Below are 20,442 nucleotides of genomic sequence, written 5' to 3'. Positions count from 1 at the left end.
CCACCCTCCCTATCTCACCCCTCTAGGTGGTCACAAAGCACTGAGCTGATCTCCCTGTGCTATACAGCAGCTTCCCACTAGCCATCCATTTTACATTTGGCAGTGTATGTATGTCAGTGTCTCACTTCATCACAGCTTCCCCTTCCCCCTCTGTGTCCTCAGGTCTGTTCTCTACATCTGTGTCTTTACTCCTGCCCTGCCACTAGGTTCATCAGTACCACGTTTTTAGTTTTCATATGTATGAGTTAGCATACGGTATTTGTTTTTCTCTTTCTGACTTACTTCACTCTGTATGACAGACTCTAGGTCCATCCACCTCACTACAAATAACTCAGTTTCATTCCTTTTTATGGCTGAGCAATATTCCATTGTATATATGTACCACTACCATATGACCCAGCAATCCCATTACTGGGCATATACACTGAGAAAACCATAATTCAAAAAGAGACATGTACCCCAATGTTCATTGCAGCACTATTTACAATAGCCAGGACATGGAAACACCTAAATGTCCATCAACAGATGAATGGACAAAGAAGTTGTGCCCAAGTTCTTAAAATTTTAACAATCAACTCTTGTGAGCCAGAACTAGCTAACTCCAACATCCCACTATTTTAGTCCTAATTAAAACTGTAAGCCGAAATTAAATGCTTCATTTTCCCCCCTAGCCTTTAACACCACCTAATCTGCTGTGTATCACATAGATAATTATCTTGTTGGTGTTTTTTGTTTTTTTTTTTTCCTAATCTACCTTCTCTAGAATGTAAGCTTTTTGAGGGCAGTGATTTTGTCTGCCCCAGGACAGTATCTGGATTTTAGTGCACTCTATTACACTCTATTACAACTAGTAGTTGAAGGAATGAATGACTCTTTACAGTTCACATTATAAAGAAATTCAAAGCCACTCTTCATGATCATACATTTGTATAATACCTAGTCTTTGATCCCTGAGACTACCCACACAAAGGTCTTTCTCCATCTCCATCTTTTCCGTGACATTGCATTCTTTCACAAATTTTTTTTTTCATATTTTGTGTTTTTTTCTTAGGGTGCCTTCACCAGTCCCTTTTTGGTCAAAGTAACTCTTATGATTTTATTTAAAGAGTTTCCTAATACAGGCTCAAAGAAAATGTCATGGGTTGAATTGTACTCCCCTCCCCCCTCAATTCGTATGTTGAATTCCAAACCTCAGGATCTCATAATGTGACCTTATTTGTAGATAGGGTCTTTGCAGAGGTAATCAAGTTAAAGTGAAGTTATAGGGCGAGCCATAATACAATATGACTGGTGTCCTTATAAAATGGAGAAATTTGCACATAAAGATATCACAGAGGGAAGATGATTTGAAGATACAGGAAGAATGTATTGTGGGCATGAAAACAGTCATCTGCAAGCCAAAGAGAGAGGCCTGGAACAGACCCATCCCTCACAGACCCCAGGAAGAACGAATCCTGCCAATACCTTGATTTCCGACTTTTAGCTTCCAGAACTGTGAGACAATGAGTCTTCATTTTTAAGCCACCCAGTTTGTGGTACTTTATTACAGAATCCCTAGCAAGCTAATACATTTAATATCCAAAGGAAATAAATTAAATTTAGTAACTTATTTGTTTTATATCAATTTTAGTTTTATTCTAAACCCCAAATTTAATGCTATGATGAATTCCTATGGGTTTTGTGGCACTTCATTCATTCAGCAAATATTCATTGAGGACAACTATGGGTTGGGGATTGTTTTAGGGCAATGAGGATACAGCAATGAAAACGCAACGAACAAAAGTCTTTGGCCTTGTGGAGCTTTTAGTTTAGTGGGAAAGAACAAATAGTTGCCAAAATAAGTAAATTGGCATAATGATAAGAAATAAATTCGTGTGATGACAATACAGAATATAAGAGGGTAAAATTTAGAGAAACAAGACAATGAGGTCTTTGGGAAAGGTAGGAATAGTATGCTGTGGCCAGTTTGCTGCAGATGAGATGAAAACAGACATTATCCATTGGATCAATGATAGGATTGAAGGGAAGATCACATGAGCATTTTTAGTCATTTACATCTTCAGTGGAGGGGCTTGAAATTAGGGAAAGCAAAGTAGATTCACTGTGAGGTAGACAGAGATGCACGTCTCCTTTAAAGAAGGACTTGCAGTCCAGCATGGGGACTACATTCAGCATCTCACTCCCAGCTGTCAGCTCCTTCAGGATCTATCCCGAGTGCTGATAAACACCTTGCCGAAGCCACGTCATTTCTGGGATAACCCTCATCCAGTGACTGAGTGTGGTGGACACTCAGACAGGCAGTATACCCCAGCTGCATTTGCCTAAACTTCATTAGACCTACATCCCGGACCAATATCCTCCTCTCATCATTCATGCTCCCTCTCCCCTCCCTTCACAGTGGCTCCCTAGTTAATATCCTGCACCTAAATCTCCACCTCAGCAACTATTTCATACTATATATAGACAACTGTTTTTTTGTTTTTTGTTTGTTTATAGAGATTTGGCTTCAAGAATTGCAGAAATTCAGGGACGGTACATTTTTCATTTTTTATATGACAGGTACTATCACATGTGGTATGCAAAGATTACAGAGATGTTTACATTGGTCACAGTGCAGGGAGAGATCTAAGAATCCCTATGCCTGTTCACTTCTACTCATCTACCATTTTATCATCACTGGAGAAACAAAGTAAAAGTTAACATTTTAATGAAACTTTCTATTTGATCTGTCTGATTTTACTGTTTGTTGTTTCACATCTCTATTCATCATAGGCAAGATAATGACTTTTGAATTTTTCTACCATGGATTCGATATTTGATAATTTTTAAATGCAAATTCCTTTTTTGAGCAACATATTAAATTATTCAGTATTCTCAGAAATCAACAGAATGACATATTTATCAGTTTCCAGTCATTCCTTCTCTTTCCGTAGTTGTCTTCAAGGTTTGCTCCTCAGCTCCTTTTTTCTTTCTTAGAAATCCTTTTCTAGAAAAATATTCACATACTGATTAAAAGCCCCACTTGACAAATCATATAAGAATAATCATTTCCAGTTAATCTTTCCAGGGTTAAGGGCTTTCTACTCACTCTCTTCATCAAAGGAACAAAAATCTGTTCATATATTGATGCATCCACTTTCTGTGCCTTGGGTTATCAAATAGTAATGAATCATATGACATTTTTCTATCACACAGTAAAAAAACACCAGAATTTTACATTTGCATAACTCAACAAGCACTCAAATATTTTGTCAATACTTAACTTAGAATGTAGTACTCTTCTACGTTCTACATTCTGTTATTACCACTTAGCTGCTAGTTAAACAGGGTACCAGATTATTCATTTATGCAATACTTACATCTAGTAAATGCTAAGAATGTTCCCAAGCTACTGTCATTGCTCACTTGAACCTTTGAAGAGTGTGAACAAATAAGGCTTTAACACATGAGTAAACCTCTCTCCCAGGAATGAGACTCTATAAAACTTTCACCTTTTTTGAGCCACTTAATGTTCCTTTTATTTTATGTGACATGCCACTATGCTTGTAAGTAATATTCATAATTAGTTTCCCTATTCACATGGTCTTACCATGTTGCCTCTCAGTGATACTGAAGCCACAATGGACACTCATTAGTTAATAACAAATGTATCTATAAATTAATGACTCTCAGACATCTAAAGTTGAATTATTTACTAGTCAAATTTATACTATCAGTATAATCTCTCTCCAAATACTGTCAAACATGTTATTCTCTTATCATTTTTTAAATTTCCAATGGATTATAAGAACTGTCATAGTTAAATGATTGATTTTATGTTTTCACTTTTTTTTTCTGTCTTTTTGATTATTTTTTTATATCTTTATTGGAGTATAATTGCTTTACAATTTTGTGTTAGTTTCTGTTATACAACAAAGTGAATCAGCTATAAGTATACGTGTATCCCCATAAACCCATCCTCTTGAGCTTCCCTCCCACACTCCCTATCCCACCCCTCTAGGTGGTCACAAAGCACCGAGCTGATCTCCCTGTGCTATGCAGCTGCTTCCCACAAGCTATCTAGTTTATATTTGGTAGTGTATATATGTCAGTGCTACTCTTTCACTTTGTCCCAGCTTCCCCTTCCCCCACTGTGTCCTCAAGTCCGTTCTCTACATCTGTGTCTTTATTCCTGCCCTGCCACTAGGTTCATCAGTACCGTTTTCTTAGATTCCATATATGTGCGTTAACATACAGTATTTGTTTTTCTCTTTCTGACTTACTTCACTCTGAATGATAGACTCTAGGTTCATCCACTTCATTACAAATAACTCACTTTTGTTCCTTTTTATGGCTGAATAATATTCCATTGTATATATGTACCACATCTTCTTTATCCATTCATCTGTTGATGGACATTTAGGTTGCTTCCGTGTCCTGGCTATTGTAAATAGTGCTGCAATGAACATTGTGGTACATGTATCTTTTTTAATTATGGCTTTCTCAGGGTATATGCCCAGTAGTCAGATTTCTGGGTCATATGGTAGTTCTACTTTTAGTTTTTTAAGGAACCTCCATACTGTTTTCCATAGTGGCTGTATCAATTTACATTCCCACCAATAGCACAAGAGGGTTCCCTTTCTCCACACCCTCTCCAGCATTTATTATTTGTAGGTTTGTTTATTTATTTATTTATTTATTTATTTTTGGCTGTGTTGGGTCGTCCTTGCTGCATGCAGGTTTTCTCTAGTTGCAGCGAGGGGGGCTACTCTTCGTTAGGGTGCACGGGCTTCTCATTGCGGTGGCTTCTCTTGTTGTGGAGCACAGGCTCTAGGCGTGCAGGCTTCAGTAGTTGTGGCTCTCGGGCTCTAGAGCACAGGCTCAGTAGTTGTGGTGCATGGGCTTAGTTGCTCTGTGGCATGTGGGATCTTCCTGGGCCAGGGCTTGAACCCGTGTCCCCTGCATTGGCAGGCAGATTCTTACCCACTGCACCACCAGGGAAGTCCCTATTTGTAGGTTTTTTTTTTTTTTTTTTTTTTTTGCCGTACGCGGGCCTCGCACTGTTGTGGCCTCTCCTGTTGCGGAGCACAGGCTCTGGACGCACAGGCTCAGCGGCCATGGCTCATGGGTCGAGCCGCTCTGCGGCATGTGGGATCTTCCCGGAGCAGGGCACAAACCCGCGTCCCTGCATTGGCAGGCGGACTCTCAACAACTGCGCCACCAGGGAAGCCCTGTAGGTTTTTTGCCGATGGCCATTCTGACTGGTGTGAGGTGATACCTCATTGATATTTTCACTTTAGACTTATCTTTAAAAGATCAAAGGCAGTAAGAATGTATGAGCATTCTTGAAAGCCTAAAGACAACTTTACCATACTTTTCAATTATATTTGCACTTTTTTATGCCGCTCCTTGAATGTACTACAATCATCCTGGCCCCATTCTAATTCTTATTCTAAGACACTTAATAGTCACTTGAGTTCTACACAGGTGCCTTCAGGATTCAACCATAAATTACGTGCCAAAGAAAATACAACTCATATTATATGCATACCCTTGAAAACTCAAGGCTAGTTTTATAGATTGGCCACATGAGTTTGTTTAGTACTGCTATTTGCTCTATGTAATGTGTATAACGTGTAGATAATATATGTGCATATATATCCAAAGGTATAGCATGCATATTGTGATATACAGCTTATTGCAAATGGTAATGTCTTCTTAGATTATTAGATTATGATAAAATGCATCGTAAAATAAAATCATTCTCTAAGTGAAAAAATAAAACTTTCCTTGAAAATTCAAAAAGCAGATGACACAATAGGTAAATTGGTATTACAGGAGGAATTGTCAATTTTGATTTACTTACAGGTCTATGTTGTCAACTAGACCATTACTAATAGAACTGGTTGGTCATTTGTATATGTACATTTTATAAAGCAATGTTTTAGTATTTTCCTTATTTAAATGCCTTTAAGTATAGTTGTCTCAAAAACAAATATTCCAAAGTCTTTTGATATAATCATATTAAGTACCATTTCTTAAATAGCATTTGTGATCCAAAAAATCCTATATAAAGCATTTTACCTTTTTAAATTCATTTTAACCATCATATGATAAAAACTAAAGAGAAAAAAAAATAAATCGTAGAAAAAATAAACATAGTAATAGAAAAATATATCAATATTTAAACAAGGAATATCTACATAATAAACTTAGTGTTCCTTTTTTGTGTTTGTATTTTTAGCCCCTAAATTTTTAATAAACCACATGAATAAGCTACTTTGGGAAAATTATACTCGACTACTTCTAGATTTCTAAATTTCTTTCTTATTATTTCATTATTATTTTCCAAGACAATACATTTATATTTAAGTTAGAGTATATCTGGATTCAGTATCTTGTAATAAAATATTTTATCTGATATTATAAATATTTGAAATTACATTTATATATAATCTCTTAATTAAAAATATCATATATAATTTTTTTACTCCCATAGAGTACAAATTACCAGATGATAATAATCTTAATAATTTCAGTGTTTACAGGAAGTTTTATTCCCTGTGTTCATTACACATCAGTTATATGAAGGTCAATTTTATTTTCCCTCTTCTCTTTATCTTCCAAATACTATGTTTACCTGAACTCATGAAATACGTATACATGTACCATAGCTGTAGTACTTTAGACATAGGCTTTTCTGTATAGTATGTGTACATGCACTCCAGCTCAGGAGAGAAGGGTGGGGTGGGAGGAAGAGAAGGAGGGGAAGGAAGGAGAGAGAAAGGGAGCGGGTAAGGAAGAGAGAAGAGAATATAGTATTTAGGGAATACCTAGTCTTAGTTTAATGGTGTTAAGGGTAGATCTAAAATGCCAACCATCATTTATTTCCCTGTGAGGAATATATGTGTGTGTGTTTGTACATATGCGTGTATGTATGTATGTATGTGTGTGTATATATGTGTGTATGTGTATACATAGGTATATGTATATATGTATGTTTACAAATTTCTATGTGTGTGTCTGTGTGTGTATTCCAAATTTGAATGTCATTGCAAGCTACCCCAACTCAGAGCTTTCAAAACAACAGTGATTTTGGAAGTCAAGAAGTTGAGGAGTTATCTGGGGAATTTCTTTTTTCTTTTTTCTTTTTTTTTCTTTTTGGCTGTGTTGGGTCTTTGTTTCTGTACGAGGGCTTTTTCTAGTTGCGGCAAGCGGGGGCCACTCTTCATCGCGGTGCGCTGGACTCTCACTATCCCGGCCTCTCTTGTTGCGGAGCACAAACTCCAGACGTGCAGGCTCAGTAGTTGTGGCTCACGGGCCTAGTTGCTCCACGGCATGTGGGATCTTCCCAGACCAGGGATCGAACCCGTGTGCCCTGCATTGGCAGGCAGATTCTCAACCACTGCGCCACCAGGGAAGCCCCTGGGGAATTTCTTGATCCATGCGACACTGACTGTGTTACTTGGTAGCACTCAGCTGGCACCTGCACTCATTCAAAGATGAGTTCACTAATATGCCTAGTGCTTCAGTGGGAAGAGCTGGGGAACTGGGCTCAGATGCATCCCTAGCCCCTTCCATCTCATGGCCTCTCTATGCAGTCTCTAGCAGGGTAGTTAGACTACTTATCTGCAGGCTCAGAGTTCATACATACCAAGATAGAAGCTTCCAATCCTCTTAAGTCCAGGGCAGAAATCGTTATACTGTCACTTCTGCTGTACTGTATTGGTCAAAGCAATCATAGGTCAGCCAAAGTTAATGGCCAAAGTTAATTTGATACCCTGCAAAGAGACCATAAATAGATAATGGCCACTTGCAGCAAGCTGAATCTTAGGTTTCTAAGTTTCTCACTCTTTCTCCTGTTGAACAAAAGGCTGAAACCTCATCTTTTGGAGTCAGATCATTTGGTTACCCATTGTATCCACCGTTTTCCTGACATCTCCTTGATTATCATCAGAACTTTGATTCCAGTGCTACTAGGACCCAAACTGGCCAAGAGAAACAGAGATTTCTTCTGATACCATGTTATTAAGATGCAGACATTCTCCCAAAATCTACTTCAGGCTCTTTTGCAGTATTTTCCTCAATTTACTCACAAGGAATCAGAAGCTCAGAAGGTAGTGATTGTGACAGCAGGCTGTGAATTCTAATTGCATGGATTAAATACTGACTGTATGATACCTATCTGTCCTGGAGGAAAAATTGAATCTTCCTACTAAATCATAAAGATGTCTACATTCATAAATTTAGGATTGTTAATTCCATGAGTCATAGATTGAAGTTAAGTATGTTTTTTTTTTTTTAATTCTGGGATGCCAGTGTTTCATATATCTTATATTTTTTCTTTAAAAATAAAATATATAGTATAGTGAAAATATAAATAAAATTATGAAGTTTAATCAGTTATCTCTGAAGCTTTAGAGTCTGAAATGTGCTAAATTTATCCATAGAGATAACCATGCATCTGCCCAACCACAGACTGTAACAACTTACCAGTAGTGAAGTATAGTCAGTCTTGACTTTCCACAGGGGTATCAGTGGAGCTATTCAAACTTTCAGTCACTTGAGGAACAAAACCTAGAAATATTCTGAGAGTATTAATGAGTACCTAATGTCTATTATTCTCCTACAGTTGTTTTCCAATGAAGCCAGTGTGGTCGATACAGCCATGCACATTCTATATCCACACCTTTGTTCATGTCAGATCTCCTTTCCATGGATTCTCTACTTCTCCATCTACCTTTCATATCCTACAAACTTGTCATTGTCCCATAAAGTACTCCTTGGTCATGCTCATCCATTTCGATAACTAAAACCTTTCAAGTCTGTGTTTTGTCTTCCATTTAATAAAATCTATTTGCAGTATTACTTAACTTTCCATATTTGCATATTTATCTCCCTGTCTGTAAACACTCTAATCATGACCTTCTAAAGTCATAAGCTCTATCCTATATACCTTTGTATTCCACATTTTAAACAGAGCAGAGACACATTCAATATACATTGGATTGGTGACAAATGAAGAAAAAAGTTTCTGAAACAGTGGTAATGTTGCATACGTATAGATTCAATGTCTGAATGTTTTTTATTTCAATGTAGACAGGAATTTATGGAAGCCACATTACCTTTACAAAGTTAGTAGGGAAAATTCATAATGTGTAGTTGAATAGAAGTAGCATATAATATACTAAATGTTGAAACAAATAGCAATTTAATATATAACAAAAAATCTGCCAGATACCTAGATCATCACACTTAGGTAGTTGGAAAGATGAATTATTACTGCCAAGATATTAAGTGTCATTGTGTAGAAATTGAAACTTCTAAACATTTATAAACCTCTCAGTGTTCATATTAATTATTTTAAATGAGCAGCTCCTCCAATGAAATATGAGCACCTTGAGGCCAGATATCATATGTTCTCAACTGTAGGTGGATATCTCAAATTGGACTGCTCATGAGAATCACAGAAGGGGCTTGTCAAAAATATTGATTGATGCTGGGCCCACTTCCCCAGATTCTGATACAGTAGGTCTAAAATAGTGCCCTTGGAGTTGCATGATAATTGTCAATTCATGTGATTTTGTTAAGTGGCCCTTATGCCCCATTAGAGAAACACTAGGGCTCCAATACATTTTAATAGACATTACAAAATGACATAATAGACTTTAAATGAATGAATGAACGATTGAACAAATTCAGAGGCAAAACAAGCAATTGAGCCAAAATGAGTATGTGTAGTTAAAACCTGGAAGAAAATTTACCAGTTCCTCTTATAAATGCATATATGTACCTTGAAGGTTTTTGTAGGAATTTGAATGTCATGCTTGTTTATTTGTTTCAAACTTTTAGGGGTTTTATTTTGAAGTCTTCTGTGGTATTATCTAATCAACTAGATTTGTATATTTCCATCTTAAATACTTTTTAGTGGGTAAAGTACAAGAGAAAATTTTGGAGGGTCTATTGCTCTATATGAATATCATCAGTCAGGAAACAAAAACACAAAGTGGGTTAGTGAGTCAGGTTCACTGAGTAATGTTTATGACCACAGACGAGTTTCAATGTTATGAGCCTGTATTGAGCAGAGAGTCATTCCCAGTTACAGGCCCCTACATAGCAACATGATTGGGAAGCAGTAGTCAGAAGGTAATTTGCAAGCAGTGGGGCACCTACAATTGTTTAAAAGGAAAGTAATAAGAAACAAAACAAAATGATACAAGGGTAAGGACATCCTGTTGATGCAACCCAGCATCACAGGAGAATAAGAGGAACAATTCCTGTTAAAATTTTTGAAGTAAACATTGCTAGTGAAGATATCAAACATTCAGAATATGCCATTACCAGTTACCTAGCATTTACTGAAAAGAGGAGAGTTTTCTTTGTTTTTAAACAAACAATGCAATAATTTATGGTGATTAATTTAGCTTCTCTGAGTTGTTTTCTTCACAAATTTACTTAATAAAAGGGCCATGTGGTAAGTCCTTATTATGTTTATTTGGAAGACAAAAATAAGTTATATTACAATTACTAGGTCCGTGGGTACATGGCAGAAAAGCCAAACAAGACACCAAAACATCAATTCTTATTTGGACTGTGTAAATATAGTTTATCCTAGTCTTGTACATGAGTTTAGGCTTCACAATTTTGAAAAATGTATATTACTATTGCATATTGTTTGTTGTCTGTGCACATGTGTATATCCTCATACATGCTTTTATTGACATGACAAGATGGCAATAAAAAATGAAGAAATGTATGAATACATAATGGCAGAACTTCGTTTTTCTAATTGTGGCTTTTCAAAACATAGTTTGGACCCACTTACACTGAAATCATCTGTAGTAGTTGTTATGGATATTGGGGGAGGTCATCCAGAGGATGTGAATGCCAGTTGACCAGCAAGCTGGACCCAGGCAACCAGAGGATCCACATCCCCTTCTCTGACCTTGGAATGTGCGTTCTGCCCACATTTCCCACAGCGGGAGTTATTTTCAAGGATGCAGTCTTGAGAGAGCAAGGTTTCAGGATACAAGGTTAATATATAAAAGTCAATCTCTTTCCTATATGCCAGCAATGAACAAGTTGACTTTGAGTTAAAAACACAAGATGATTTAGGTTAGCTTCCCCTAAAAGAAATACTTGGGTATAATCTAATAAAAAAGGTATGAAATTGATATAAGGAAAGCTACAAAACTCTCATGAAAGAAACAAGAAGTATTATTAAATAAATGGAGATATATTTTATGTCCATGGATAGGTAAAACTCGATATTGTCAGTTCTTCTCAACTTTATCAATGGAATACCAATCAAAATCCCTAAAAGCTATTTTGTAGGCATTGAAAAACTTGTTTTAAAGTTTGTATGTAGAGGCAAAAGACCCAGAATAGCCAACACAATATTAAAGGAGAAGAACAAATTAGGAAGACTGACAGTCCCCTACTTCAAGATTTACTATAAAGCTATAGTAATCAAGGCAGTGTAGTAGTGATGAAAGAATAGACAAATATACCAATGGAACAGATTAGAGAGCCCAGAAATTGTTTCTCATGCATGTAGTCAACTGACCTTTGACAAAGAAGTAAATATTATACAATGGAGAAAAATTTGTTATTTCCACAAATGGTGCTGAAACAAATTGACAGCCACATGCCAAAAAAATGACACAGATATTACACTCTTAGCTTAATGTCACTCAAAATGTGTCACAGACCTAAATATAAAACTATAAAATTCCTAGAAGGCAACATGGAAGAAAATCTAGATGACATTAAGTATCTTAGGCTGTGACTTTAGGTATAACATAAAAGTTGTGATTGATGAAAGAAATAATTTATAATATGGATTTCAAAGTAATTAAAAACTTCTAAACTGTGAAAGACACTGTCAAAAAAATGAGAAGACAAGTAATAGCCTGAGAGACAGTATTTGCAAAAGACTTATTAGTAGGGGGCTGTTATTTAAAATATGCAAATAACTCTTAAAACTCAACAATAAGAAAACAAATAACCTGATTTTAAAAAATGGACAAAAGACCTTAACATACCTCACCAAAGAAGACATACATATGGACATAAACATATGAACCAATTTTCATCATTATGTGCCATTAAGGAAATGCAAGTTAAAACATCAGTGAGATACCATTATACACCTAATACAATGGTGACAGTCTGAACACTGACAACACCAAAACCTGACAAAAATGTGAAGCAACAAAAATTCATTCATTGTTAGTGGGGATGCAAAATGGTACAGCCACTTTGGAAGACAATTTGGCAGTTTCTTACAAAACTAAACAGAGTCCTAACATAAGATCCAGCAATCACACTCCTTGATATTTACATCAAGGAGATGAAAACTTATGTCCACACAAAAACCTGCACACAGATGTTTATAGCAGTTTTATTCATAATCACCAAACCTTGAAAGCTACCAAGACGTCCTTCAGTAGGTGAATGAATAAACAGGCACATCCAAATAGAGGAATATTATTCAGCACTAAAAAGAAATGAGCTATCAAGCCATGGTAAGACGTGGAGGATCCTTAAATGCCTTTTACTAATTGAAGAAGCCAATCTGCAAAAAATTGCACACTGTATGAATACAGTTATATGACTTTTTGGAAAAGGCAAAATGTGGAAACAGTAAAAAGATCAGTGGTTGCCAAGGTTGAGGGGAGGGAGGGTGAATAGGTGGAACAGACAGGATTTTTAGGGCAGTTAAATTATTCTGTGCAATACTACAATGATGGATACAAATCATTATACATGTGTCCAAACCCATAGAATGTACAACACTGAGTGATCCCTAATGTAAATTATGTACTTTGAGTGAGAACATGTCAATGTAGGCTCATCACCTGTAACAAATGCATCATTTTAATACAGAATGGTGCTAGCTGGGGAGGCTGTGTGTGTCAGGAGGAAAAGGGTACATGGTAACTGTCTGTACTTTCTTAATTTTACTATGGACCTAAAACTGCTCTAGAAAATAAAGTCTACTTAAGAGGAAAAACTGTGTTACTGTGCATCAGCTGTGTTCTAGACTACCCTACTTACAAGCATCTGGGCCACATGTTTGAATAAGGTTATTGTATACAGGGATCATGTTGCTATGGCAATTTGCCTGAACATTCCCCAATTACCTATGTGCCCTCAGGGGAGGTCATAGCTAAGCACATGCAACTGAGCCTTTCTCAAGAGAACCGAGAGTTTAAATGAACCCTTAAACAATCGTTTCTGAGAAAGATGTGTCAATTCTGGATATGCTCTTTTCTTTCCATAAGCAAATTTAGCTGACAAATTTCTTCCCATTTCATGTCAGAGTAGCAGTATTATAAAAGAAGGGAGATAATGGCTATTGCAATGAAATTATTAAAGTCCATGCTGTAAAACAGGGGTTGTGCTAATTCCTCTTCTCTGATCCTCTGAAATGAATAACATTCAAACTGCATAAAAATATCTTTCACTTTTTTAATGACAGATTTTATTTTCACATATGTATATTCTGCAAATATCACTGTAATGATTTCATTGTAAAACATCCTGGACAGTAATCTCATACTTCTGCACATCAGAGGCAAGTCCCATTTCTAGTGTATTTTTTTAGAATGGCATTTTTTTTCAAACATCAGAGAATATACATTTCTTTCATTAAATATTTTCATAAATTCTTAACTTGTTCCTTTCTGCATCAATTTAATTTTTTCTTATATAATTACCATATGTGATAAAATGTTCTATTTAGTAAGGATGCTTGAGGCTTTTTCATACGCATGAATTAGATGAATCATTTATTATCATATTATTGTAATTTCTTTTGATAAGAATAATTTTCATTCCTATTTAGCTTCAGGAAAGTTCTCCTAAATTCCCTCAATTATATGTTCACAAGTTTTGAAAGTAGGGGGATCTCTTTTCCTGGGGCCTGTGGCTCTCCTCTCAGAGCATTGCATGTGCAATCAATTCAGTGGAAAAAAAAAAAAAGGAAGTGGTTAAGTGTTCTGTATTCAAAACAACTGATTGACTAATCCTTTCCACTTTTAAAAGACTATCTTTTCCACTTGGATACACAAACCCATTTTCTCCTATTATATCAATATATTGTCTGCAAAAGTGTTTGTTAAGCTCTATAGTTGGCAGTCATTATAAATGGCACTATCCCGTGAATTGTGCTGCTAACTAATTAAGTGTGAGTTTGATTGAAGCCATTGGTGTCTTTCTCAAAAGTGACATGATCCAACTATTTTAAATAAAAGTAAAAAGGTGGTTGTTAAATGGTGACCTATGTTTCGAGTAGCAAATATATTTATATTGTACATTTATATGAATATAAAATATCAACACATGTATGCTTATATATTTATATGCTTATGTTTAATATGGCTCATGTATATGAGGACAATTTTTTATTTTAAGACATATTTGATAGTCCTTGCATAAACTTGACCTGCTAGAAAATGTGTTCCAGTTTCTAAATGTAAGGCTTTATTGACAAATCTAATTTATGTGTGCATGTGTGTGTTTGCCTACACAGAATTACATATGGATATATAACATTTTGTTATATTAATTATAACAAATTAATTAATATAATTAATTAATTAATATAATGAGAAAGTGCATTAATTAATTAATTAGAAAGTGCATTAAGTGTCTTTTTTGGTACTACAAGACAAAGAATGTGACTTTTACATGCAAGTTTTGGAACCAATCTCATCACTTTATTTTGCTTGTGTACTTAGATCTAGTTCTTATTGTAGTTATTTCCTGACAAAAAGTCAGTTTCTTAGTCTTGATAAATGTTAAAATGCCTCCTGCCTGTAATCTTTGTTCAAGTGTCTACACTCCTCCATTGTTTTTCATCATCAAACTTTGACAACCCTGTCAGAAAACTATGTAAATTGTTCTGTAAGGAGGAAAATTAACCTCTGCTCAAAACATCTCAGCTAACACTTGTGAGGAGAATGAGTTGTGAAATATTCAGGCCACCCACAGAAGGAAAGAGCAGGGACTGCAGGGCTGCCCTCTAGAGGCCAGTGACCCCAAGGACCACCAAGAGATGGGTATCTTCATTTGCCTCTAATAGATTGGTTAGGGATGCGTGGTTATAAATAAATATTTCGATGAGACAGTTTTAATAACATTGTCAAGGTACTGTTTGTCTCAGAAGCCTGGTTTTCTCTCAAAAGCATTTCAGTTAAAACTACTTTTCTTAAAAGAAAGAAGAAAAAAGAGAGAGATACCTTGTTGCTTCTCATTTAATGTATAACCCATACTGTTTTGTTTAAAATATGTATTACAGGAGTTATTAGAACTGCCTTACATAATATGGACAGAGAAGCCAGAGAACATTACTCAGTGGTCATTCAAGCCAAAGACATGGCTGGGCAAGTTGGAGGGCTGTCGGGATCCACCACGGTCAACATCACCCTGACAGATGTCAATGACAACCCCCCACGGTTTCCTCAAAGTACGTACCTGTTTCTTCTGATTTGCACTTATCACTATTCATTTATGTAAAACAGATTGAAATACAGTTGACCCTTGAACAACACAGATTTGAGCTATAAGGATCCACTTTTACATGGATTTTTCTCAGTAGTAAGTACTACAAGAATACATGATCAGATCTGTGGTTGGTTGTATCTGCAGATACTGAGGAACCTTGATACAAAGGGCCGACTATAAGTTATACACATTTTTGGACAGCATAGAGGTTGGACGCTCCTAACCTCCATGTTGTTCAAGGGTCAACTATATTTGAACATATAATATCATGTTACTATTATCTTAACTGGGAATATTTTGTTTTGTATGGTCTTCCTTTTATACACAAGACTAAAGAAATCACTCCATCTGTGGTCTCCTGAGCCTGGCAGATAATTGTTATTGTGTTAGATATCCATTTCAGTTGGCATCACAGTTAAATACTAAAAATGAGATAGCGGTACTAAAGAATGATATCCTGCATTTGCTGAAGTAGTTATGTGTTACTAAGGAATTCATGGAGATATTCATAATACATTTTGATATGGGCATTCTACTCTTGCAAAATAGTCAAAAATGCACGCTTTGTGACTGAAATTAAAAGAAAAATCCTGCAGGTTAGGAATGAACACTTTTCACATACACACACACACAAACATGCCATCCAACCACAGGGTATGGCTAATATAATAAAGTCTGATCTCAAAGTAGAATATGAACCTTGTGAATACAGAGCACAAACTATCAGGCAATTCAAGGGGAAAGAGTGTCAGTTCTGTGAGCTCAGAATGAAATGGTGTTTGTGACACCCTCAGAAAGGGAAGGAAACATATTTGAGTATTTCTAATGTGGCAGAAACTGTGGATGACATTTTATAGAAAAACCATTAATTATCATAAAGTCCTATAGGGGAGCTGTCCTACTTACACATGCTGTTTAAAAACTGTAACGAAGTAGACAGCGTGGGATGTCAATAAAGACTCTCCACAAGTCAGTATGAAAGGCCGTTCCCAGCCTTATCTCTCAGCATCATTCTCAGTACACTCCATACACGATGGAATACTGCCTGTTTTGAAAATATAACAGTTTGCACATCCTTAAATCAGCCCAGAATTTTCCACACTCACATTCCTTTGTTTAAAAGCCCATTTACAAGTTTCTCTGACCTCTGTTGCAGAATTAGCAGAGAGTTAATTAACTCTCATTTCCTGTTACATAGCACTTTCCCATGAAAGTTTATGCTATATTTATTTCCATAGGTGCATATCTCCCCTACTTTGAGTCCCTCTAAGTAAGAATGATGCTTGATTTGTCTTTGTAACCTTAAATATTCAGATCACTGGCCAGCCCTGGATAAATGACTACTAAATGAATGAGTAAATTAGTCGAATTTAAATACTCTGTCAAATTACTATTGTTAAAAGACCATTGTTAAAGAAATTCAGGACTAATTCATAGTTAGGTAAAGCTACTTTAAAATATCGATTCTAAGGATAAGATTATATGACCTGGTTCTTTTATGTGGCTTTTGCTCCATGAAGAAAATATGTTTGAAAGAAAATTATAAATCATAGATAAGTCCACATTATTAAGCCATGAAGTATAATTAAATTTCAAGGGCTTCCCTGGTGGCGCAGTTGTTGGGAGTCCGCCTGCCGATGCAGGGGACACTGGTTCGTGCCCCGGTCCGGGAAGATCCCACATGTCCTGGAGCGGCTGGGCCCGTGAGCCATGGCCGCTGAGCCTGCATGTCCGGAGCCTGTGCTCCACAACGGGAGAGGCCACAGCAGTGAGAGGCCCACATACCACAAAAAAAAAAAAAAAAAAAAATTCAAGTAATTTTACAAAATTACAGTGTACTTTTTTTTTTTTTTTTTTGGCGGTACGCGGGCCTCTCACTGTTGTGGCGTCTCCCGTTGCGGAGCACAGGCTCCCGACCCGCAGGCTTAGCGACCATGGCTCACGGGCACAGCCGCTCCGCGGCATGTGAGATCTTCCCGGACCGGGGCACGAACCGGTGTCCCCTGCATCAGCAGGCGGACTCTCAACCACTGTGCCACCAGGGAAGCCCTACAGTGTACTTTTGTATTCATTTTATCCCTTATTCCACACAATATACATATACACATATTTCATTATGAGAAAAGTGCTGTTGAACTCAGCTGAATATAAACTTTATTATAACTTACAACACCAACCTTATTTTCAACCTACCTTATTTTCAAATAGATTCTACCACCACTATTTTAAAGATATTAATATTATAACCCTTATTATAATAGAGTGAAAAACTCAAACTCTACACAGTAGGGGCTCAATAAATGCTTGATCTTGGTATAAATAATATCTCCCATTCTTTCTCTCCCTCCTTCTCTCCCTCAAATGATTTTTAAATAGATAAGTCCATTAAAACTGATTTTAGAAATCAACCGAAAATTGTAATGGTGATGAATATAGAAAAGTATATTCCTAATTTATTTTGATTGATGATAGTTGCTGAAGCATCAGTTCATAGGAAAAAACAATTGTTTTACTTGACAAGGACACAGAATAAACGTACACTCATTGAATTAACTCATTATATCCAATGGGATCTACGTGTCTTCCGTCTGTAGCAGTCTGTGCAGAATGACTGACAACTGTCAATCCTGCCACATGCTGAGATGCTCTTAGTGTTTTGAAACAGAGGCAGTACACACCTGGAACCTCACACTCTGATTTGTTTAAAAGATATTTTATTGTGCACTCATATTGCACTAAACACATTGCTGTTTTCAGAATGATTTGGTGTCACCATGACAAGAGTAGCTTGCAGTAAAGTATTCTTTAATTTTCCCACAAGCATTATAACTCACCAAGTGGCTAGATATATAGTCGGAAACTTTGCAAACCGCATGGAGGAAAAAAAAAATGATGTACTATGAGGACTTGCGTTCATGAAGCACCATGAAATGCACCATGAAATCTATATACAGTTCAAATTCTATAAAGATCAGTCATCAAATGGACCCAGTAGTCTAATTGTTTCTCTAAAGATGTTTTTGTTTTGTTTAGCTTACAGTTCTTCTGACTTTTTTTTCCCTTCACTTGAGAGAGCCATGTTTTACCATAACTGACTGACTCTGGTTTAAACATCTGGCACACAAAGCTTTGCAAAATATTCCCTCATAGCATTTTTTACAATGTCTTTCTCTTCCTATCAATTTGCTATAGCCTGTGAAAATCAGCTTGTTACATCTTGTATCTTAATTTAAAGTTATCAGTGTATCTTAATTTAAGGTAAATGGGTTTTGAGTAAGCATTTGAGAGTTACAGGTGAACTAGACTAATAATTTGCTTTACAAAGACTCTCTACACTAGGCAGATGCAAACTCAGTGGCCTGGAATACAAGGCAAACGAAAGTCCAGGTGGAAGAGGGCTGCCAGTGTCAGGGAGGCTATAGGGGAGAACAGAGATTGGATGGTACATGTCCAACTAAGAGGACAGCTACTGCTCAATTCCAGTAATGCCTACATGTGGACAGGAAGAATTAGGAAAGGGAGCTACTTGTCAGACTCACAGTGAAAGAGGACAAATCAGCCCATCTGTGCCTTGAATCCTTACTCAGAGGACACAAGGGATGCCCAGTTCTTCTTCAGAGACAATATCTCAAGGTGTAAGTTCCTCAATATAAGTTCTATTGAAAGGAATCTATTCTACTTCTTAAGATTCTTGCTATTTCCTTCTCTGGTTTTAACTATGTTATGGTTATTCCATAATTGATTCTCAGACAGATAAAAAGTCACTGAGGTCTATTATTCTGTGTAAAGAAAATGTGCATAAATATCAGTAACTTCCGTGAAAGCTCATAAAGCAAACCTTCTATACCCTAAAGGAAGTTGTATTTGAGAATTGTCCTCAAAGAGTAAATAACCAGTCTGGGGAAACAAGAAGAAGACATGTCAAATAATCATAATCAAAGAGTAGAAATTTGATCGTTTAACAAAACTTCCCCTAAGAACTTGAAATAATTGCAAAATTAAGTCATGCAACAACTTTAGCCTGCTTGTGACTCGAGTTGATATAGTGCAATGTAATATTGGGAGGGTCAAGTCCTAAAAGCTCAGCAGATGGCAGTATTTCCCATAAACCTAAGAATGAGAAAACTGTAACTGATGTGGGTAAATTTAATGTTAGTAAGAGAGGTAATACCACTGATGGAAATATTGACATTGATGTAATTTTGTTGATGGTAAAATATTTTAGATGAAGGCCCGTTGTTTTAAAGTTATTATTTGCATTTTCATGAGAACAAATCTAAATGGCATATAATATATTCGGCATTAATATTTTATTTGAAACAGAAATTAAAAGAAACAAGCAAGCAAGCTTCTCCTTTGATCCATCAAAATGTGAAGTGCATATTTCAATTACCACCAAGTTGGAGTTTTTCTAGCATACTTTAAAAAATACCTGGTTTATTTTACCATGGTTACAGGTATATATTTTGAAACTTCTTGAGAGTGTTTTTAAGTGTCAGCATGTACTTGATTTAAAAGAAGGTAAATTCCACAGCTTCATGGTTAGTTTTCTACATATATAAATTAGTTCAAGTTTATTCATTATGTCACTGCAATTTTCTGTATTCAAACAGAAGTTTTGTTTGTCAGCTCTTGAGAGATATATGTTATTATATCCCATTATGATACTGGATTTTTCTATTTATTCTTTTATTTTCTATTAGTATTTTTTGGTTTTGTTTTATTTTGGTCAGATATAGTTTGAAATCATGTTACCAGATGCACACAGATTTAAGGTATGATATCTTCCTCTTTGAAAGTATGTCATTGTGAAACATCTCTCTTTAATAATGGTTCATAACTTAAAGTCCAATTTACCTGATATTAATATAACTATTCCAGATATTTCATTTTCCTTTTTTTAGTTAACAGTTGGATGGTATAATATTTTTCATTTTACTTTTTTACTATATT

At 36.0% G+C, this 20,442-nt stretch overlaps 1 protein-coding gene across 5 annotated transcripts in view; it reads left to right on the top strand.

Moving 5' to 3' along the window:
• CDH18 (cadherin 18) overlaps positions 1 to 20,442 on the top strand; it is a 1,040,565-nt gene that overhangs the window by 879,190 nt on the left and 140,933 nt on the right. For 4 of the 5 annotated variants that reach the window (XM_060295678.1, XM_060295677.1, XM_060295680.1 and 1 more), the window contains one exon: positions 15,284 to 15,451. The exons of the other annotated variant lie outside the window; for it this stretch is intronic. In XM_060295678.1, the coding sequence (XP_060151661.1) occupies positions 15,284 to 15,451 (168 nt within the window). The remainder of the gene's footprint in view (positions 1 to 15,283; positions 15,452 to 20,442) is intronic. 5 annotated transcript variants of the gene reach the window in all.

This window comes from Globicephala melas, chromosome 3 (genome assembly GCF_963455315.2).
Source record: "Globicephala melas chromosome 3, mGloMel1.2, whole genome shotgun sequence".
NCBI classification, from domain to species: Eukaryota; Metazoa; Chordata; class Mammalia; order Artiodactyla; family Delphinidae; genus Globicephala; species Globicephala melas.
This window is presented reverse-complemented; position numbering and strand designations above follow the sequence as displayed.